Source organism: Astatotilapia calliptera, chromosome 17, assembly GCF_964374335.1.
Source record: "Astatotilapia calliptera chromosome 17, fAstCal68.1, whole genome shotgun sequence".
Taxonomy (NCBI): Eukaryota; Metazoa; Chordata; class Actinopteri; order Cichliformes; family Cichlidae; genus Astatotilapia; species Astatotilapia calliptera.
Genome location: NC_137438.1, coordinates 23,912,663 through 23,933,386, shown reverse-complemented (window position 1 = coordinate 23,933,386; position 20,724 = coordinate 23,912,663). Strand labels below are relative to the sequence as shown.

Here is a 20,724-nt window from a genome sequence, read left to right as displayed (position 1 = left end):
AACAAAATTTCTCTGGGTGAATTTCCGCTGGAATTCCTTTAAATTGTCTTATCAGTGGAAATCTCCAAACTGGGCTGAATAAAACCATATTTATCTGGCTCATGCCCAGCATAAAAAGAAATATAATCACCACGGTGTTGTTAGCATTCATGCATCCATGCCTCCGATGTTTACAAAAAGACAAAATCTGTCTGAGTTTTCTGAAAGCCTGTCTTTCCTCTCTCTGTGTCTGCAGAACAATGTTTACACCTGGCACGCTTCTGCAGACAGGTGCTCCTCTGGGGTTTTGTTGCTCCATTTTATGCCATTATTTGCTCAGAGATTAGGAGCCATAATTGGAACTACTACACAACATTACTCATATCTGAGCACACACACTCAAGTACAAAAAGACAAGCGCATAGAAGTGTGTGCCAGAGGCCAGCACTTATGTACACAGATGCATGAACACAACTGCTAACACACAATCGCTTCCTCTCCCTCCTGCCTGACGCTGTGTTCTTTGCTGGTTTCGTCAGGTGTTTCGAGGCCGCTCACAGCTGGCAGCGTCTCTGAAAGGTTCAACTCTGCAGGGAAAGTCCAAGAAAACAAATCGGTGAGTGCCGCTGCCCCTTGTGAAACCAGTTTTGGTTCTCTCACACACATACCCAAACACACACACACACACACTCACCCCTCCTTCATTCATCTATCAGATTTCCTTCAAAAGCAGGACTGTGCTTTGTTGTCAACAAACACTAGACCTTGAGGAATCAGCTACTATCGCACAACAGCCCCAAGCAGTGCACACATCCCACACAAAGACACCCTTTTACAAACTTGAACCAGCATGCATTTATAACTGTCATGCCAGTAAGACAAGCCAAATTGTTGATGATAATTGAGACACAATATAACAGAGGGCACGCGGCGTGCAGCAGGTGTGTGGTTAATCAGTCACGCGCTGCAGGAGAAGGGGGAGGCCCGACTGTATGGTAGGCTTTTACACCACCTCATTGGTGTGTCGTTGTGGTGGTGGTGGTGGTGGGGGGGGGGGGGGGGGGGGGGGTTAGAGCTCGACACGATAGGATTCTTTTGGAGGATGCACCACCACCAGGATCAGACAGGGTTTGATGGGGTGAGGGGTCGGGAGGGTAAACAGGGCTTTTGCACGCTGGGCTGCAGTGGAATGGATGCAGGTGCTCCACGTGATCTACGATTAATCTCCTCTTTATGACAGATGAGAGGGAGCCCCTGAAAAGCATGAATGAGAGCCATAAGCCCCCCACAATTATGCCTGACCACGATGGGGGTCTAGCCGGAGTGCTCAGAGCAGGATTCATACAAACATTTGCATAATTCACCTCACTGAAACCAAGTATCCACCCACAGGATTATTTACAATGATGAGAAACTCATAAACCATTAGTAGGTTTTTCAAGATAGAAGCTGCAAGTTCTTCCTCACGTGCTTCTTCAGAGGCAAACCCGACGTTATTAAAAGTTTTGAACCAACTTCCCTACTTGCTCATTTTGATTACTCTGCTGTGTCTTTGAAGAAAAAAAGGAAGTGCATGTACTAGGTGTTGGTTTTCAGTATTGGTGGTGGGGGCAGGGGGGGGTCCTTTTCTGCATCAATGTATGATAAAAAAAAAATTATAAAGATGGAAACACAAAAATTAGGCAGCGAGTGGCAGCTTACACAGGAACGAGCCATCTGCGTCCCCAACAAAAATCTACACTTAATAATGAAACAGAATTTTAATCTCAGTTTTTGTAATGATACACACAGATCAGCCACAATATTAAAACCACCGACAGTTAAAGTGAATAACACCAATCTTCAATGCCCAACAAAAAACTGTTAAAGCAGTCTTTGCAAAGACACTCCCCTATGGCAGCAGCTTCCCACAATAAATGGTAAATACTTTCTCCTCAATTTGAGCACTAAAAGTGCTTTCTTACTACAAGGAAGGATCAAACAAACATCTTTCCCATTATTAGAAGCACTGCTACACTACCTGAGCCCAACCATGCTGGAAAAATCACCATGGAACTAATAGAGAAACAAGCAAAGCCTCAGGATGTCCATATAGCTGAGATCTCCCAGAGTCAGTTAGGGAATTTGAAAAAGGGGAACATTATGTGCATCTGAACAGGGTTAATTTCCACCCCATCTATAGCTAGGTACATTATTTAATCATTTACATATAAAGTTGCTGTTTACACCTCAATTTGTTAGACATGGCAACAAATAGAACAAGAAGAAAGATCCATGTGCATGTGGAAATTTTCCAGATATGGTGGCTATCGCAGACTTGTACTCAAAGAACCGCACATTACATTACGCAGGTCAATCTAATTCCACCGAAACCTTAACCTAAAATAGCTCCTTCCTGTTTCTGCTGAAAAGCAGCCTAACTGATTTTTTTCCTTTCTGTTTCCATGCAGGATCAGTCCGAAGGAGGTTCAGGGTCGCCATCGTCATGGATCATAGACCCAAGTCCGTCATTCGACATGTTCAGATCCTCCCATTCTCCCTCCCAGTCCAGCCACAGTATGTTATCCATTAGATTTACTCAGAACACATATTTTTTTTCAGGCTCTGTCTGCGCTGTCATTACATACCACCTCTGTTTCAAAACTAAGAGCCTACTACAACAATACTTAATCAATACGAGAGCCCATCTTCACCATTAGCGCTTGATCCAGTAAAAGCCCACTCAGTCCCTGTCGGCTCTGCTTTATTAGAGGCCATTGTCTCCTCACTGTCAGCGCTGTGTTTGGCGTTCCCTTGCCTCCGGTACACTTAAGCCTGTTAATCCTCGCTAGGGCCAGCTGGCCTGCAGTATCACCTTCACCTGTAGGGCCAGCTTGTGCACATTCATGAGTGATGGTTTAGGAGCAGTGCTTTACTGTATGGACCACAAACACTAGAGAGCTGGCAGCAAAAGGCCAGAAAACAGGCAGGAGTGTTGTCAGCGCAGTGGAAATGGAGAGCCACCCTTGAAGTAATAGCTCGCTCTTTTTCCTCCCACCGTCATTTGACCACATCAGTCAGACTGTGATCATTTTCTTTCTTTTTCGCTGATGTCTTACTTATCCATTATCCGTCATTGTGCTATAACACTAATGGTCCATGGCCTGCTGTATTGCTAGAGGAAGTTACAAATGCATCCATCACAGCTGAGATTGATGCATCCGAAGGCTGAGCTGCAGGGCGCAGCGTTGTCTACCAAATCCAACATGTCTGATGCCACTGTCGGTTGATTGACATAATTAACATAATTACTTTTTTTTTTTTAAGTGTTCGGTTATGTTAATTGGATAAATAGTTTTCTAATATAATGCACTGCTTTTCCTTTTACGATCATGTCAGAATTACAGAGGCATTAAAATAAAAAGTATTTCTAAATCTTGATATGAGGTATGAGTCATGAAAAACGATGAAACACTTGTTTAGTTACAGAAAGTCTCCATGTGAAGGATTTGGCATATGTCACTTTTCAAAGCACACGTTGGCAAAGTGCTTCAGGGTTTAATAAATATACAGTACACAATCAGACTTTCAAGCACATTACATTCTTATATAAATTCATCAGCGTGTGTGATATGGACTGGGTGTGGGGGTGTCCCAAAAATGTCATACCTCAATAGGTCACATGATAGGGTGGGACAAACCTCTTGTGGTATTGACCCCATGCCTATTTGCACACCTTGACTCATGTGATGACACACTTGATTAATAGTGCGTCACCTACCCTCCTGCAGGACAACCCCCTACTGGGATTAAAACGCTGTGAATCTCCACCTTTTGATTTTAGAGCTGAAGAGAGGATGAGAGGGTAAAAACAAAGCAAAACAATATGAATTCCTAATAAAGTTAATAATATATAAATAAATAAAACGGCCAATAACTAAGATGGGCAAATATTGAAACGTGGATAACATCTGGTGTCACCAAAAGTTCTCTTTTTGTATCAAAGACAATAATTAAAATGCCCTTGAACATCTAGGCAGCCAAGGATGCAACCTGGACGTCCAAGCTCAATTACACTATGTTTTGCATCATAGTGTAATTGTGTATTTGAAGAGATCCGTGTTTGCTTCAGTTTAGTCACTCAAGATTTTCTGATCAGGTGTCAGAACCTTTGGGACACCTTTGTACATTCAGATCCAGTCTCTTTATGGATGAAGACCTTTTCTGCAAACATGAACATACAAACTCAAAACTCTTGTTATGAAGACAAATTTTAGTTTCAACGAGGTACGGAAGTGATTGAAACTTAGAGAGGGTCTCCTAAAAAAGAGTTTGTGAGGACACCCAGAACCTCTTCTCTGTGTTTTACAGGTCTTTCCTAAAGGTTGACTTTACTCTGTAACATGTTTATTTACCTCCTCTGTTTCTGACTGTAAGAAGTGACCACACAAGTAAAGAGCATTTTATGACTCTTTAAAGGCATTTTTACAAAGACTGATTGATTTATTAGCTTGTAGAAGGTATACAATGTATATCCATTGTCTAGTTACACAATAAGTTAAATTCCATTAAGCTGTAAAATGCTCCTTTTTTGGTTCCTGACAGATTTTAGAATAAGTCTTTGCTTGTTTAACTACCCTGTAAAACTTGGGCAAACATGAAAAAGATGTTATGTAGAGGATCCTGGTGATGGCTTATGTGCTTTGACCTTTTAGAGGCCAAAGACACGGTCACCCTCAGAGGGAAGGGGTCATTAGCAGGCCGTGGAGAGGTCGCTCTGGAGGTTACGGCGCCTCTAAAAGATGCCCAGTGTGTGGCATGTCTTTGTGTGGATAGGTGAGATTTGGCTACCCTGGACGTGCGAGCAGTTCAACCTTTCATTTAAGCCCCTAATGGAGGGAATGACCCCAATTTGACTCCATGAGAATATGGGTATCCCTTTTGTAGGTTTAGTGTGATGAACAACTTCTCAGAATGGATTTGAAGATTATGTCAGATTTCCATCCTGAATGAAGTTCCCTACATTTGTAGAAGTCATAGATCCAAACCCTACAATTATAGTATGTCCATCACTTTTATTAATAACAAAGGTTTTATGGATTGTATCATCCATAAAACCATACAACCAAACCATAAAGCCATCCATTGTTATTCATTGGACCCATGGAACTGCAATCGTTAAATTGTTGCTGGTGTTTCGAAGCAGCACATCTATATGCAGGCTAACATTGACTATAGCAGTGAAAAGACACATGTCCTGCCCTATTATTTTTATTTATTAATCATGTTTATTATTATTATGATTGTTGTATATATGGTACGTTATTGTACCATGACTGAGGGCCCAGCCAAAATACTGCAAACCATAGTTTAAGAATAATAAGATCATCACTATATGAATAAAACTGAATCAAACAGAACTTTATAATAATAAAGATAATAATGATATTACTATTAACATGTGACGGGGCTTAATGCACAAATTGCTCGTTACCCAAACATTACAGCTAGCTGACTAATTTTAGCTACTTCATTCCTAATAGTGTTAATGCTAATGAAATTCAATTTAAAGCACATAATTCATTTCAAGTTCAAGTGTTATTGTCATATACACAGTAAAAAAAACATAGTTCCCTGTACAATTAAATAATTCCACTGCAGTTCACAACAGAAAAGAATCCAATGATCATTTAAAACAACAGAAACAATTATAAGAGCAGCATATGAGAAATACAGTAGAAATAAATGCATAATATAATATAACATAATAAAATCAAAAATCAAAAAATATGAGCTGAAATAAGCTATTTACATAATTATACAATTTACATTCTTTTTAAGTTATTTTGTTCTTATATAGAGATTTAGGTGGTGATTATCAAAAGTGAGGCATTGAGGCAATAACCTCAATACCAATGTTGTTACCAATAAATTGGTAAAAAGAAAAAAAAAAGAGTTAAATACATAAAAAAAATCTTCTGCACCTTCTACTTTGTTCTGGCCAAGCTCCATGAGTACTGATATCATGAATTTCCTGTAATAGAATTGAATAAAATAACCAATTTGTAATCTCTAGAAAGCTCCACCCCAGATCCCCACATCAATGAGTCACCCATCCCTTTGGATCGATTGAAAATGGTTGAATGATTTAGAGATTAAGCCAGACCCAGAAATCAGCTGCTACAAGATGCCCTGGCTCCCCAGTGAGGCCTGCGATAAGACCTTTGTCCATCTTTGCTCATTTGGAATTCATAGGTAGAATAATCCCTTCCCTCGTAATTGTTTCATGGCTGTTTCTCTGCTGCTCGGTCACTCTGTGTTCACCCTCAGAGTTTAGCATTCAGCTGCAACTAAAGATGTAAGTGTCCAAATGAATGTGGCGATGTACAGGGCCACAAAGAGCACTAATCTGAACTGACCTCAGTGGATTGTTTCAGGGAAGTTGAGGAAACTACGGGACAGATTAGGCTGCAGAAAGACAGAGGTGATGCAGCCAGAGATTAGTCATGTACTAAGCAAGGATCGTTTCACCCCCTGTGGACCACACACTAACAGTGTAGCCATGTCACTATTGTCTCTGAGCCACCATCACTGTGGACTCATTGGCTATTGTCTCTGAAATCCTCCGGCGTTTCCCAAAAACCTGGACTCAAGCCCATTGATTGGCACTTGTCAGGGCAGATAGAGAGGGTGACGTGTTGGGAAAGGCATCGATAAAGGAGGCCTGAAAGGAAAATCCCCTCCCCATGAATAATAATTTGAGAAGGATTTTCTTTTTTATTCCACCCTGCTCCTATTCTGCCATTCATTCAAGACATAGAGGAGTGAAGGCTCCGGGTGGCGTCAGTGAATGGCCTCGACACGTTGATTGTCTCGTTGATGCTCATCCCTTTCTCAAACATGCAAAGAAAGAGATACAAGTCCAACCTTATTGCCTTTGGCTGGTGCGCTGCATGGCAAAGGGCAGGCGGTGTGTGTTGTGGGCGGTGTGTGGCCTTTTTTCGAGATCAGCGAGGGGATTTGACTTGGCCACTCGCAGCCAAATCCAGCTATCTGCTGTGCTCAGATGCTGCGGTTGGTATGGTAACCTGCTCTGTGTGTTTTAGATGGGCTGTTGTTTTCAGCCTGAACTAACCAGCAATCACGGCTGTGCATTCATGGATTAGGCCACTGCAGGTTAGGATAGGAGGGCTTCAAAACGAATAAACTGAATACTGAATCCTTTCACCCTGATATAAAGATTGTGCAGGTTTGGAATCAGTCAGAAGAAAATATATATATAAACACCTCATAAATCACGGTATGAAGGGGATACATGAAGATGAAGGTGATTTTAATGTCGTCTTTATATTTTAGAACAATCAGTTTTAAAGTCTTGACAAATGGACACCCCCGTTCATATGCATCACAGTAGTTTGGTCCACCACCTACTGTTCACTAACTCCTTTGCTGTGCACACTTAAAACAGAAGTCTGCGACTTTTTCTACAGTCATCAGAATTAAACACTTAGCAGCCACCATATTGTTTCGGGACAGCTGCAACTCCATATTTATGCAGACTGGAGGTCTCTCTGGGAATGATTTGGGGCTCAAACACAGGCCTTCTCCCAGGCAGCATATGTTACATAGTTTTCCTGCCTATGCAGCTGAGCTGTTTTGATGCCCAGAGTATATTTGCTAAGGGGAATGTAATTTTCTTTGTAATTAGCCATTTCATGGCTAGTAAAATTAAAGATAAAGTTTTATTTAATGCTTTGACTCCCTTAAGTAAGGCGCCATCCACACTGAAAGTGATTTGCAGTGGCATGGCGACCAGAGACAGGAAAGACTGGGAAACTGGGAATATGGGCCCTGGACTTTAAAGGAGAGCGATGGAAGATGTTTGGAGTTGACCATAAACACTAAATAAGAAATGAATTATTGATTTTAGGCAGAGGAAAACAGATGAGTCTGGTTAATCATGTCTGTTTTGATGTTTCTTTTGTTCTTATGAGGGCTGTATAAAGTTTTGAGTCAAATTTGTCATTTCTTAATTAATGAATCAAGATGATTGATAAAATGAATTTTAACCAAAGCTTTTGTTTTCCTTTTGAAATCGTGTTGCTTCTCATCTCATTTGTCATCGTGTCACTGTTGAAGTTTTTTGTTGCATATGAAACAGAATGATAAATTTTTTGCTCTGAAGATGAATACATTTCTCCGTCTTTCACCCGTTTTGATGACATTGGGGCTTCAGAAGGACGTGGAGGCGTGTGATTGTGTGCACTGTGGTGGAAGACAGCCTGTCAAATGAGACATGGCTACATCAATCTGAGCTGCTGACCTCTGCACGCAGGATAAATGAACGCTCGCCACCACCACGTTCGTGAGGCTTCTTGAATCCAATGTCCATCATCTACTCGACCGGTCGAGCTTTCTCCTCTTAATGAATGGACCCGTCTCCTGATGTATCACATTTTGAATTTTCGCTCATGTGCTAACACAAGAAACACTCGTGTTTGCAAAAGTAGCACGAAGAAAAGAGTCTGAAACTCTAATGGAAACTGTCGCAAAAGACAATTTGAGGCTCCTTTAAGCTCAAGTCTGCATTGATGGCGCTCTTTGTCTCTACACTTCTACACCAAGAAGTGTATTCTGTGGACTTTGTATTTGGAGATAATGGGACTCGTAATTGGCTGGTCAGTGACAAAATAGATGGCTGTTTAAGTCTGGCTCTTTAGTGCGGCACTGAAAGGACTGAAGGAGATGTGACTGCAGCATTCGAAAAAACAATTTGATGAGAATTAGTGTTAGCTATTAACAGCCTGGAAATGGGTTTTAGTGCTTTCTTCTAAGTGGCTCCTTCCTCGAGAATCATGAATACAAATGTGTTTCTTTTGCAGCACTGTGATGTTTAAAGGGTTAAAATGTAGAGAGTAAGCATGGTAGAGCCAGGTCTTTCTTTTTAAATGTATATTTCATGTTGTATGCCTTCACTCCAGGTTCCCACACAGGCGAAGGGGGCCCAGATGAGGAGGAATCCAATTATCCAGGATGGAGGGACCAAGCTGAGTCCCCGGCTGGAGGGAGAAGGCCTGGGAGTCTCGAGGATAAGGAAAGCAAGATGGAGGAGAGGAAAGCAAAGGTGCTGAACGTGCTTTCCAAACTGCAGGACGAAACGCCTCGACAAAGCAAAAGCAGCAAAGGCCACTCAAACTTCGAAGATTGTGAGTTTATAAAAAAAATCTCAGAATGGTTAAAGTATCTTTAGGTTGTGTCCTGGCAGAGATTTTTCCATGTGAGTCTTATAAATCTCTGTGGCGATGGCATCTTAATGAAAAAACACCCTCAGGGAACAGCTTCTTTCCCCACCACGACCTCTGTAATATTTCAAAACATCGGCAATCTCTACGGTGTCACGCTCTGTCTTTGACCAAAATGGGGGCGGTGTTTATGATATCATCAAATGTAAATAAAACCTTGAAGAAGACCGTTTTTCTCACCATAAGCACTTGAAATAATCGTTTGGAAAATTAGGTCCCCTCCCTTAACTTTAAGGGAGGAGGGGACCTACTCCCTTAACAGTACTTAAAGTATTGTTTGTAAAAACATGTCACAAAAGGCCAGAGACCGGTAACTGGAACTGAACCCAAGCGCAGTACCCAGAGCAGAGGCAGAGAAAAGGTTTTAACAGAGTTTTATTGATCAACACAAGGATAATATGTAGTAGTGACAAACGGTACAGGATTTGGGTGGCATGGCAATGTGGCTGGGGCAAAACAAAGGGGCAGGACTGAGAAGGAAACTGGAGCGGGAACAGTCACATTTGCAGGTGAGAGATGGATGTGTTGAAGGAGAGGCGGCGTAGGTCCGGGTGAGTTTGATGATGTGGATGTGGCTGAGCTGAGATCCTTGTGGTTCCAAGACTGAGGGACTGCAGGAGGGCAGGCAGGTGAGGCAAGGAGTGAATCCTAGGAAACGGAGAGGAAAATCCAAAGTCCAAAAGGCTGTGCGGTTTAAAGCCGTGGAGTGTCTGGGAGCAGCAGGGTAGTCGATGAACTGGTGGAGAAGAGATGTCAGCACAGCGCTTAAATCTCCCAGCCTAATTAGCTCAGTCAGCTCCAGGTGGTAGAGGGTGTGGTGGCCCTGCCCATGGGCGGAGACCAGGGAAGTTCAAGAACCTAGTGGAAGTTTCCAGCCACTCACCCAGACCATGACAAAACAGTTTCAAATCTTGCAGAATTAACTAAATACATCAATGCGATGTGTTTCCAAAACATTTGTGTGTTGTATCGAAGAGATATCAGCTCAACATAAAAAACTGCTGGGCAGTGCTTCTGTGTATTACCGGTTCATACCACAAGATGGTGCAGTGTTTAGTTTAACCCTTATTTAACCAGTCGAGTCATTAAAGCTTTGAAATTTTATACTACGGTTCGGAGCCGCGGACCTGTTTTATATATGCGTGAATATATACAAGATCGCTGCAAAAAGTGCAGCCTTACCTAATGTCCACCCTGCTGTTACTCATTGTGTGGATGCTTTAAGCATCCACACTATTGAGTTCCTCTTGGGACTTCCGTACACTTTTTGGCACTTAACTACTTCCGCAATTTTCAGCCGATTTTCACCGTTCAAATTTTAAAATATTCTGCTATTTCTGCTAATTCCTGCTATGTCTTTTGGTATTTTTCACTATTATACTTTTTAAAATATTAAGCTTAATTTGTCCCATTGAAATGAATGGGAAACTTCTGCAATTCTGCTAAAATTTGCTTGTTTCTGAAACTTAACTACTTCCTCATATTTTCACATAGAACAACCATTCAAACTTTAAAATGTTCTCAAATTATTGGGCTATTCAGGTATGATTCAGCTTTTTCAAATCTTTTACCGTTTTACCTTTATGCCTCTTAAAGTTTTCAGTTGCAAAATTGTGATTTTTCACAAAATACATGCGTTGTTATGGTTGCTATGCACTTGGCTTCCAGTGTGCCACTGAAGGTTTTGCAGTCTTCTCTTCATGTCCGAACAACTTCTTGCTACTTGCTCAATCTTCACTCAACTTCCACAAATTATACATCAAAACGTAGGTATTTTTGCTGGGTTTCCGAAAATGTCACTATCATTGTTGTGGGATTTATAGAATTTTGGCAAATCTCCTCAGACCAACACAAAGTCGCAAAACTCTCCATAGAAAGTCAATGGAGAGCTTGTTCAAAATCACCGCTTGATTTCTGTAATGAGAGGCATATTCGAATCGTCATATCTCCTTAACGAAGAAAAGTTAAGACATAAGGCTTGTCCCAGTATATCTTCAGACACTCCTGACGCTCACAATTCAAGAATTATTTTCTCACCTATTACCGTTCTGAAATGAGTTAGACTTGTTTGAGGGTAGGAAATTCGTCCTTCGCTCAGATTTCTTCAGATTTCAAACTCTGGAAATGAACCACTTTTTTCTCTCGTCATATCTTTTTAATGGATTTCCACAGAGACCTGAAAATTTCCATGATTGTTCACCAAAGCCTGCTGTCTCTTACGGTGAAAGAATGATATTGATACTCCAAATAGATTTAGAGTTAGAAAGCGTTGTTTGAGGGCAAGTCAAGGCAGTTTTTGCTTTGCTCTACTCAGTTATGGTGCATTAGAAGTCAATTATCTTTAATAATTCATATTTTAATGATAAATTGTCAACACTTTAAGATTCCCCCATCTCTTCTGAACAAAACGGTGTAAGAATGACCGTTCTAGCCCCTACAGTTAGGAAATTATGGTCATTTGTTTGAGGGGAGTCGTCATTATGAGAAATAGACTGCAAAAATCCTGTGTCTCTCTGTGCTGCGTGCACCTGTTTTGGCGGGAAAAAGTGCACAGGCTCTCTGATTGGTGGATTCAAATTCAGCAGCTCCAAGGCTGCTTGACTGAGCTAGAAACTTACTTCTCTGTGTGTGTGTGTGTGTGTGTGTGTGTGTGTGTGTGTGTGTGTGTGTGTGTGTGAGAGAGAGAGAGAGAGAGAGAGAGAGAGAGAGGAAGCCTTTTTATGGGATGATCTCATTGTAAGATTCAAATTCAATATATTTAGACTGGTTGACTGAATTGGATCTTGTGTGTGTCTCTCTCTGTGCATGTGTGTTTCCATATGTGTCCATATTTGTGATTGTGTGGCTGTTATATTTTTTTTTGCCAATTTTTTTCATTTAACAAGTATATTTGAGGGACCCTTAGCATGTTCAGCATTTTTTCAGCTGTCCATTTTGCTTTTCCAATTTTTCTGTTTAAGTTATTACTATTGTGCTAAATCATACTATTTCTGCTATTTTATAAGATTTGTGCTAAATATAGTATTTCTGTCAAATTATAGTATTTGTGCTAAAACATAGTATTGATTTAAAATTACAATATTCATAGTTCATCACAGTGTCTCTGGTAAATCACAGTATTTCTGCTCTGTTGTACTATTTTTCTAAATCATAGTGTTTCTGTAATGCTTAAGTATTTTTGGCTAAATATATTCTTTCTGTTATCTTATACTATTTCTCCTAAATTCATGTATTTTTGAGAAGTTATCATGTTTCTGGTAAGTTACAATATTTCTGCTAAGTTCTGCTATGCTATTGTATTTCTGCCAAGTATTATGTTTCTTCTAAGATATTGCAGTTCTGCTAAGTTATTCCATTTTAGCAAAGTTCCTTTGCTTCTGCAAAGTTTTTACAATTTCTGCAACTTTTCAGCTTTTTCAGCTAGTTTTTGCATACAGCTTCAGCTTTAAAGCATCCACACTGCATTTTCGCAGGAAATGCAAATCTTTCTAGTTTTATATTAAGATTTAAAAATCTAGTTGGTATTGGTATGGCGAGTAACCTTCAGTAATAGTAATAAATTACAAAGTAATAGTACATTAATGTAGTTGTAAAAAAGCATGATAATATAATAGGTAATCCAAAGTATTGAGAATACGTTACTGTCATTGAGTAACGTAACGGAATACGTTACAGAATAAATTTTGGGGCATGTATTCTGTCATCTGTAGTGGAATATATTTTAAAAGTAACCTTCCCAACACTGTCTGTATATTTATAAATCTATATATATCAGAAGTTAAACATTCAAAACTACCTCCTCACTGTCCCTGGTGATAACATTTTATATTAATACTGCAGAAGCTAATTACAAAACAGCACTTGAAATAACAGCCATAAATAGCTCTATTTCCCATCATGTAGATTGAACTTGACCTGAAATGAGCTGTTCATTGTTGTCCTAACATCTCATTGAGCACACATAAACTCATTTCTGTTTCTTCAGTGGCCACTTAAAGCTGCCTAACAGCTGTGTGTACAACCACTGCATTTGGATACCATTAAAGCTTGAAGTTATGAAGTGTGGCACCTAGACTGATGGGTGTGCAGGTGCAGGGAGCTGTAGCTACCTGCTAGCTGCCTCCCATTGGACCAAAAGGGTTAATGGGTGATGTCCTAGTGGTTACATCCATCTTTTATATACAGTTAAGTTGGAGGTGCAATAAAGCTGGTGTCTGGTATTTTGCTCGTTTGTGTTGTTGTGTTTGCACATCTCTGTTGCTTGTGGGGCTCGCACACAAGAATTTCACTCGCATGTGCTGTGCCAGTGTGCCTGCATATGTGATGTGACAATAAAAGTGATTTGATTTGATTTGATTTGATTTGGTAAGCATTTTGGCATTCCTCCGATCGTGTCATTTCACTGTTTGTTAACATGTTGAAGTTGTTTTTGCGTCCATTTGCATTTTAAATTCTATACACCTTGTAAAGCGTTTTCAGTCTGAACTGAAAAATAAACACAGACAGACATCAGCCTGGTTGAAAATGTTAAGTGTTATTCTTAACTGTTAGCAATTAGCAATATTTGAAGGCTGAATCTGTCTGTCTGCCAACCCTCTTCTTTGCCTCACTTCATAGACGAAGCATAAAAAACACAAACGCATTTACCAACACTCCTCTCGACTCCAAAAATTTACCCTCAATTACAGCACTTGATTTTTACAATTGCCTTTTTTCTGCAAGCAGGAGTTTTAGCCAGGAGTTCTCGAGTTTCCCTCAAGTGCCTAATTTCTGGCATCCGAGCCTTTGTAAGAGCGCTGGGGACAGCAGCTCCGACAATAAGCATCTACACCTAAGGTCAAGTCTGAAGGGGCTGGCCCTCTGCGGAGGTCAGTCAGGTCAGAGTTGGCATGTGAGTGTTGGCACCCATGAATAGGACTGATTGGACAGGTTTGTTCAGAGAGTAATCAAGCAGGATGGAGAACCCAGCAGCTGGCCTCGCTACTTTGCAGAAAGGTTATTACTAATGGAAAGCCTTTGTGTTGTTACAGGAGTGTGCACTGTGGTTACTGTGTGTGTGTGTGTGTGTGTGTGTGTGTGTGTGTGTGTGTGTGTGTGTGTGTGTGTGTGTGTGTGTGTGTGTGTGTGTGTCTACTGTCACTGTTTATTTTTGACCGGAGCATGACATCTGTTTTCAGAGAAATGCTCCTAAAACACACTGTGAACTGGATTTTCTCATTACCTCATTATCAAACAATAAACGGGTGTCAGGGCTTGGTGGATACAAAAATTGAGGGAAAAGAGAGTGACTATTGACTGATTGCTATGCCCTAACCACAGACTGCTTTCTCAGATTCTGCCTCAGACCATTTATTTCAAACCCTCTCCACTCTCTCACTATATTCCACTCTTGCAATCTAATAAGGCTAAATATAAATCTCAAAAACAAATGATAACATTCAAAATACCTTTGCTCAACTAAATACTAAACCCCAAATTTCACTCAGTCGATCCACCAATGTCTGTAGCATCAGATGCTTTATGAATGTGCCCTTGTGGTCAATTAGACTAGGAAAGAATGGTAAATGGTCTGTATTTGTATAGCGCTTTACTTGGTCCTAAGGACCCCAAAGCACTTTACACTATACACAATCATCCACCCATTCACACACACATTCACACACTGGTGATGGCAAGCTACATTGTAGCCACAGCCGCCCTAGGGCGCACTGACAGAGGCGAGGCTGCCGGACACTGGCACCACCGGGCCCTCTGACCACCACCAGTAGGCAACGGGTGAAGTGTCTCGCCCAAGGACACAACGACCGAGACTGTCGGAGCCGGGGCTCGAACCGGCAACCTTCCGATTACAAGACGAATGCCCAGGTTTTTAAAGCTAGATTTATCACATTTACTATATTTAAATATACTAACACTTATACACTTACTTGCTAACAATAGAAAGCACAAATGCTCTGGATTCTGTAACACTAGTGAGATAATCCCATTAAAAGTTCTCTAGAAAGCATCGCATGCACACCTGTCAATCAAATTAGCCCCACTCCAACATAACACCTCGATTACATCCAAACAGGTGATTAAAAAAAGTGAATGGTGTAACTGTGTGTATTGTGAATGTAAGCCCAACACGGGGCAATGGCTGGAAGTGAGCAATAGCTATAAACCTATGTGCAGTACATCATTTGATATTTTATATTTGGACTATGTTAAGCTTCACTGTCCCTTTTAAATAAATAAAGAATTATAAAATGCTAAAATTAAAGGACTTCCTGTCCACAGAGACCAAACCTGTTGTTGTACCAGGCTGTGAATGTGTTGTTTTAATACAGTTTTTAAAAGTAATTCTAATAAAAAAAATGTACGTACATTAATAAAGTAACAAGACTCTCAAGGGGTGAAAAAAAAAAAAACCCTTGAGATTTTTCTCTCCATATTATGAACGTCAAATAAATCCAGTTAGTTTTGAAATCTTTTGTCTTCTGTAAAAAAATAGACTCCTTGTATTGATGCAACATGAAGGATTCTTTCATTATTTTTCAGGTTTAGAAAAACAGTTTTGGTTAGAATTAACACAAAATTATTAGCATTGAAAATTTAATTAACACTGAAATATGTTGAAATTATGAAGGCACTCAGTGACTGTGCTTGTGTGATTGGCTGCTGTGTTTTCTCTCCTGGCTCATTTTTGTATTTTTGTCTGCCAAGGGTCCTTTTGTTTTCTCGTGTTTGTCCTTGTGTGTGGCTTGTATCTGTATGTCTGTGAACTCCCTCTGGTTCATTCTTGTAACTGTGGCCCCTCATTAGTCTCTAAAAAGGACATAATTGTTGTTGTTTTGTTCGGCACCGAGCCCTTGCCAAAGGATTCCCAAAATCCACCCCCACCCCTACACCTGTAATGTTTTTGTCCATTCAGTCCCGTGACACTCCAGGTTGTCATCAGTCAGCAATCGCTGCCATGCGCCTCGTGTCTGGAGTCATTCTGCAGAGATGAGTCAAAGCAGAGACAGTATGTACACAGGCACAAAGAGAAGATTTTATGTGATGAGCTGTTGGTTTCTTACACAACAGAAAAAAAAGTAAAACCTTTTTCACCTTTGATCTTCTGTGCCCCCTTTTTATAGAATAAGTGGCACCTAAATAGTGCTTCATATGCTTCATGTGCCCTTTTTTATGCTGGGACTCTACTAAAGAGAATCTTTTTTTTTTCCTGAAATAAGCTATTATGGCTCCTGATTCCCCGAAAGCTTTGGAAAGGACCTCCTGCTTTTGAAAAGTACTGTGTGTACTTTCTGGGCATGCCATGCCTGGGTAAATGACCTTATTGTTATGGACACGAGCAGGTAAAGAAAAACTCATCTAAGCTCTGTGACCACAGCATGCAGAAAGAGGATGCCACACCCCAGATTCATATTATTTTTACTTGAAAGCAAACATAAACTAAGCTACAAGAGGCGCAAAAGAAACAAAATGACGTAATGCAAATAAGCCAAAAAAAAATTCCTCCCTAAACCAGTTAAAAACTAAAAATTAATTAAAACTATGAGAACAGGAAACACAAAGGATATATACTCAGAAGTCTATCAAAACATACAAGCTTAGCATGTAGCAGCTGTCTGATCTAAGAGACAGGCTTCGTTTCCAACCTCCCTTAAATAAGAACAGGATAACCTTTCCCATTACTTACTCCATCATGTCACACCTGAGAATGAGAGGGAGGAGGTGAGGAAGGGGGTCAAAAAGAGGGACTCCTGACTGAGAAGAACCTCCTTTTCACTGCTTGTATTTATGATGTCATTCTTTTGGGCATTAAACACCGCTTGTATGAACGTAGATGGACCAGTAACTCTCTTCTCACTAATGATAAGGACCCTAAGAGACCTTTTAAAGGCCTCCACTTCAGGGTTCATGTCAATTCCAATTCACCGTGGGTACTGAAAGCCTTGAACTCCAGTTCCAAAAACTGTTTCAAATGAACAAATATAAAACAACATATCGTTAGCTTCATAGCATAAGTGCCTAAGTCATTTGACTAAGTCAATGACTTAGGCACTTATGCTATGAAGCTAACGATATGTAGAAATGGATTGAAATTAATGAGAAATATTTACTTTCTCAAAAATAAAAAACTATTTACACTCAGAATTACCTTGCAACACAAAACAACAAGACAGGAAGGTTATAGCTGATATTCAGATGAAAACTGAGGTTTTCAGCTGTGATTTGAACTGTGTCAAAGAGTCTAGCTGACAAAGTTGTAGTGCTAATGAGTTTCTGGACTTCTAAAAGCCACTTTGGGCTCCATTCACCTCTATCTCCAATGGACAACCCAAGCGGATGTCAAGTAGTTGTGGTTTCCTTTGTGTTGCTAAAGCGTGCCTGTTAGCCAGCGGCTGGCTGTGGTGGAAGGGACCCTGTGGGTCTCTGATGAATGCCATTGTTGATATGGAACACCTGCCAGCCTTGAAACCAGCCTCACTTTGACCCCACCCAGTAACACCACCACCACCAGCCCACATTACTGCTTTCTACCTGTGGGTTGATGTCTAATTGTTGGCTCCAAACAGTGAATTAAAGAGAAAGTGAACAAGAAAGACCAGTTGCTTAAAGAGCAGGTAACAAGAGGTCATAGAAATAGTTACGTGTTTGCAGGGGGATGTCCATAGTGTGCGTTCAGGTACAGTGCTTTTATGTAAGCCCTGTTTGTTCAGCCTTTGGTGTGGCATACCTCTATGTATTTACCATCAGTCCAGAATGACTAGGCAAACAAACAGCTTGTCTATTGATGAGCAGGAGCGTGGAATATGCCCGCTGTATTCATAAGAGAGAAAAAAAAGAAGGGAGAGAGCAAAGTAAATCTGTCAAAGCGTCTATTATATGGTGTCCAAACAGAGAGTGCCCTCGACAATGGCCTTATTAATGGCACAATGTCAAGGAGCGGCAGGGCAATAATAGCAAATGATTTGTCTTTGTAAGGTTATCTCTGGAGATCAGGTATTGCAGCAAAGCAGATGATTTGGACTCTTGGGAGCATATCAGGAGGATCTGCGGCAGGAGCTGATTGGTCGTAGGCGTGTGTGCATGTGGAAAGCGTAAGTTGTGGTTTGTGGTGAGGCCGATGGCGTGCAGCCAGAATCAGGAGTGTGGCCGCTACGTGCGTCTTTGTTTGTTTTCCTACCAGAGCTTTAACCCCCCCCCCCCCCCCCCCTCCCCTTCAACACACACACAAACACAGTCTTTTTGGAGAAAGTGAGGGGTGGAGTCATGAGTCCATGTAGAAACAACAGAGGCTTAAGGATAATGCTGCTGTGCCGTCACCTGTTTTAGCACGGTAGTACCTAACTCTGCTACACTGTGTTTTGAACACTGGTGACCTTTAAAAAAAACTGTTGCATTTAAAGTTCTTGCATTTCCCATGTTTGCAACAATTATGATTATAATGTAGTCTTTCACCACAGTCACTGATATGACAAAATTACACCTCACTTCTTGTTTTCTGTTTTCTAAGCTCCTTATTTACCTGCTAGTATAGAAAACAAGTCGGCATTCTGAAGGTGTTTTTAAGCTCCATAAATGTTTTCCATGTATCCAGTGATACAATTGCCTGCCTGTAACTTAGTTTCTTGTTGTAATTTAGTCTTTCTGGACTGTGAGTGAATGGTGGGCTACAGTTCCTCTTAAACAATATATTCTATTAGGCCATTTCTAAATGTGATGTAGGCTTTGAACTGACATAAGGAGACACAGAACCACCTCAAAAAGACTCTGAACCACCAAAAATGTACCTGCGATGTTCCCCCTTTACTCCCGATGTGATCTCCTGTGCTGTTCCCTCGTGTCTACACCTGCAGTTTGTATTTTGTGGATTTAATATCAACTAATAAATGTAATTAATTTAATGCGTAATGTGACATGCATTGAATTTGTGAGTACAAAGATAACAGGTTAGCTGTTTATTCTTTAATATTAATCCTTTGCAGGCTGAGTTAAATATGCATGAGTTGTCTGTTGTAACTCTGAACTCAGGTAGGTTTCATGAAAAATGTACAGGTACAGGGGGAACGTTATTGCTGTTGCACAACTTACTCATACATTTGACTCTATGTGTTCAGTATAGACTGCACCTCCTGCTGGTGTATCATGTGGAGGCTGACATCGCCACCTCATCTATATTCTATATATTCAATATTATTGTGTAATGACACGCTCAAAGCTCCTCTCACCTGCTTAACACATAGGGTCTCATCACTTTTACAGAATCATCTCATTTTTAAGGACCCATTTCTCATAGATTTTATCCTGTCAAAACATGTTTATCTGCTTCTGTATGAACGCACTTTGTTCTAAATCTGCGCTCTTAATCACATATTTTAGTCCCGTATATGTGGGGCATGTTTCACCCTGACATCTTCCTGCTGTTAAAAACGAGGTCACCTCCTCTCTGCTGCTGAATGTGACCTTTGTTGAAGGAATTATGGATCACAGCATACAGTGTGATGATGAGCAGAAACAAAAGTCTGGGATTAAGCGGGAAAGAGAGCAACAAACAAGTGGACACGTTACAAACACAATGAACCCCTCTGTGTGCCCGTGTGTTATACATCACAGCCTTACATTGTTTTACAGAGGTGTTTTTGTGTAGGTATGCACAAATTGAATGTGGGCTGTATTTTAAACTTAAGGCATTAAAACAGTCAGAACTGGGTGTGATGATCTGTTTTCACATATTTCACTTTTACTCCCAGAAAAGCACATTTTTATGCTTAACCCTAAAACTTACCGGAATTTTTTTGTAAATACAGCACACACTTTAACCAAGTGTAGTTTTCCTGCTGAAACTATGATATATCCTGTTACATGCTCAGAGTTGAGGGGGGGATATTTCAACCCTCCCCCATGCACTTTGAGGGCTTGTCATTCTTTCATTTATTTCATTAAATACACTCAAATTACCATAGAAAAACTATGTTTTTAATCCAGGGGTCACGTGGTAACGTTTTGCAGATTTGTCTGATTTTACATTTGTGTCTCTAGTATGCTGTTCAGTTACAAGACCGGACCGTTTTGCTGTTTCTATTCAACAAGTGAAAGCTAAGGGGAAAAAGGTAACTAGCTTAGAATTTGTGGGGAAACGAATTAAACCCATTATCGAGCACAAATTCCACCAAAGCGTTAATTTAAAATACTTTGGTGGTTAAATTATAAAGGACTGGTAACCTTAAGAGCAGAAGTTATTAATAGCAGATATTGAGACTCAGGAAGGGCAAAACACAGCTAAATCAAATGAATATAGGAGCTGCTGAAAGTAGCTTTATTAATGGTTTATTAACAGTGTTAATATGCAGAGTAATTGGTAACTAAAATCTTTAACATCTTAGGACCTGGCGTTCACATGTGTGGACATCACATTTTGGGTTGTCTAGACCAAAATACTAAATTTTGCTCTACAAGGGCCTGATATCCACTA

At 40.5% G+C, this 20,724-nt stretch overlaps 1 protein-coding gene across 1 annotated transcript in view; it reads left to right on the top strand.

Annotated features, from left to right (window-relative positions):
- The window catches only part of LOC113008682 (uncharacterized), a 68,743-nt gene that overhangs the window by 31,224 nt on the left and 16,795 nt on the right, over positions 1-20,724 (top strand). The window contains exons 8-10 of the mRNA XM_026146301.2: positions 519-595; positions 2,430-2,535; positions 8,940-9,164. Coding sequence (XP_026002086.1) covers positions 519-595; positions 2,430-2,535; positions 8,940-9,164 — 408 coding nt within the window. The remainder of the gene's footprint in view (positions 1-518; positions 596-2,429; positions 2,536-8,939; positions 9,165-20,724) is intronic.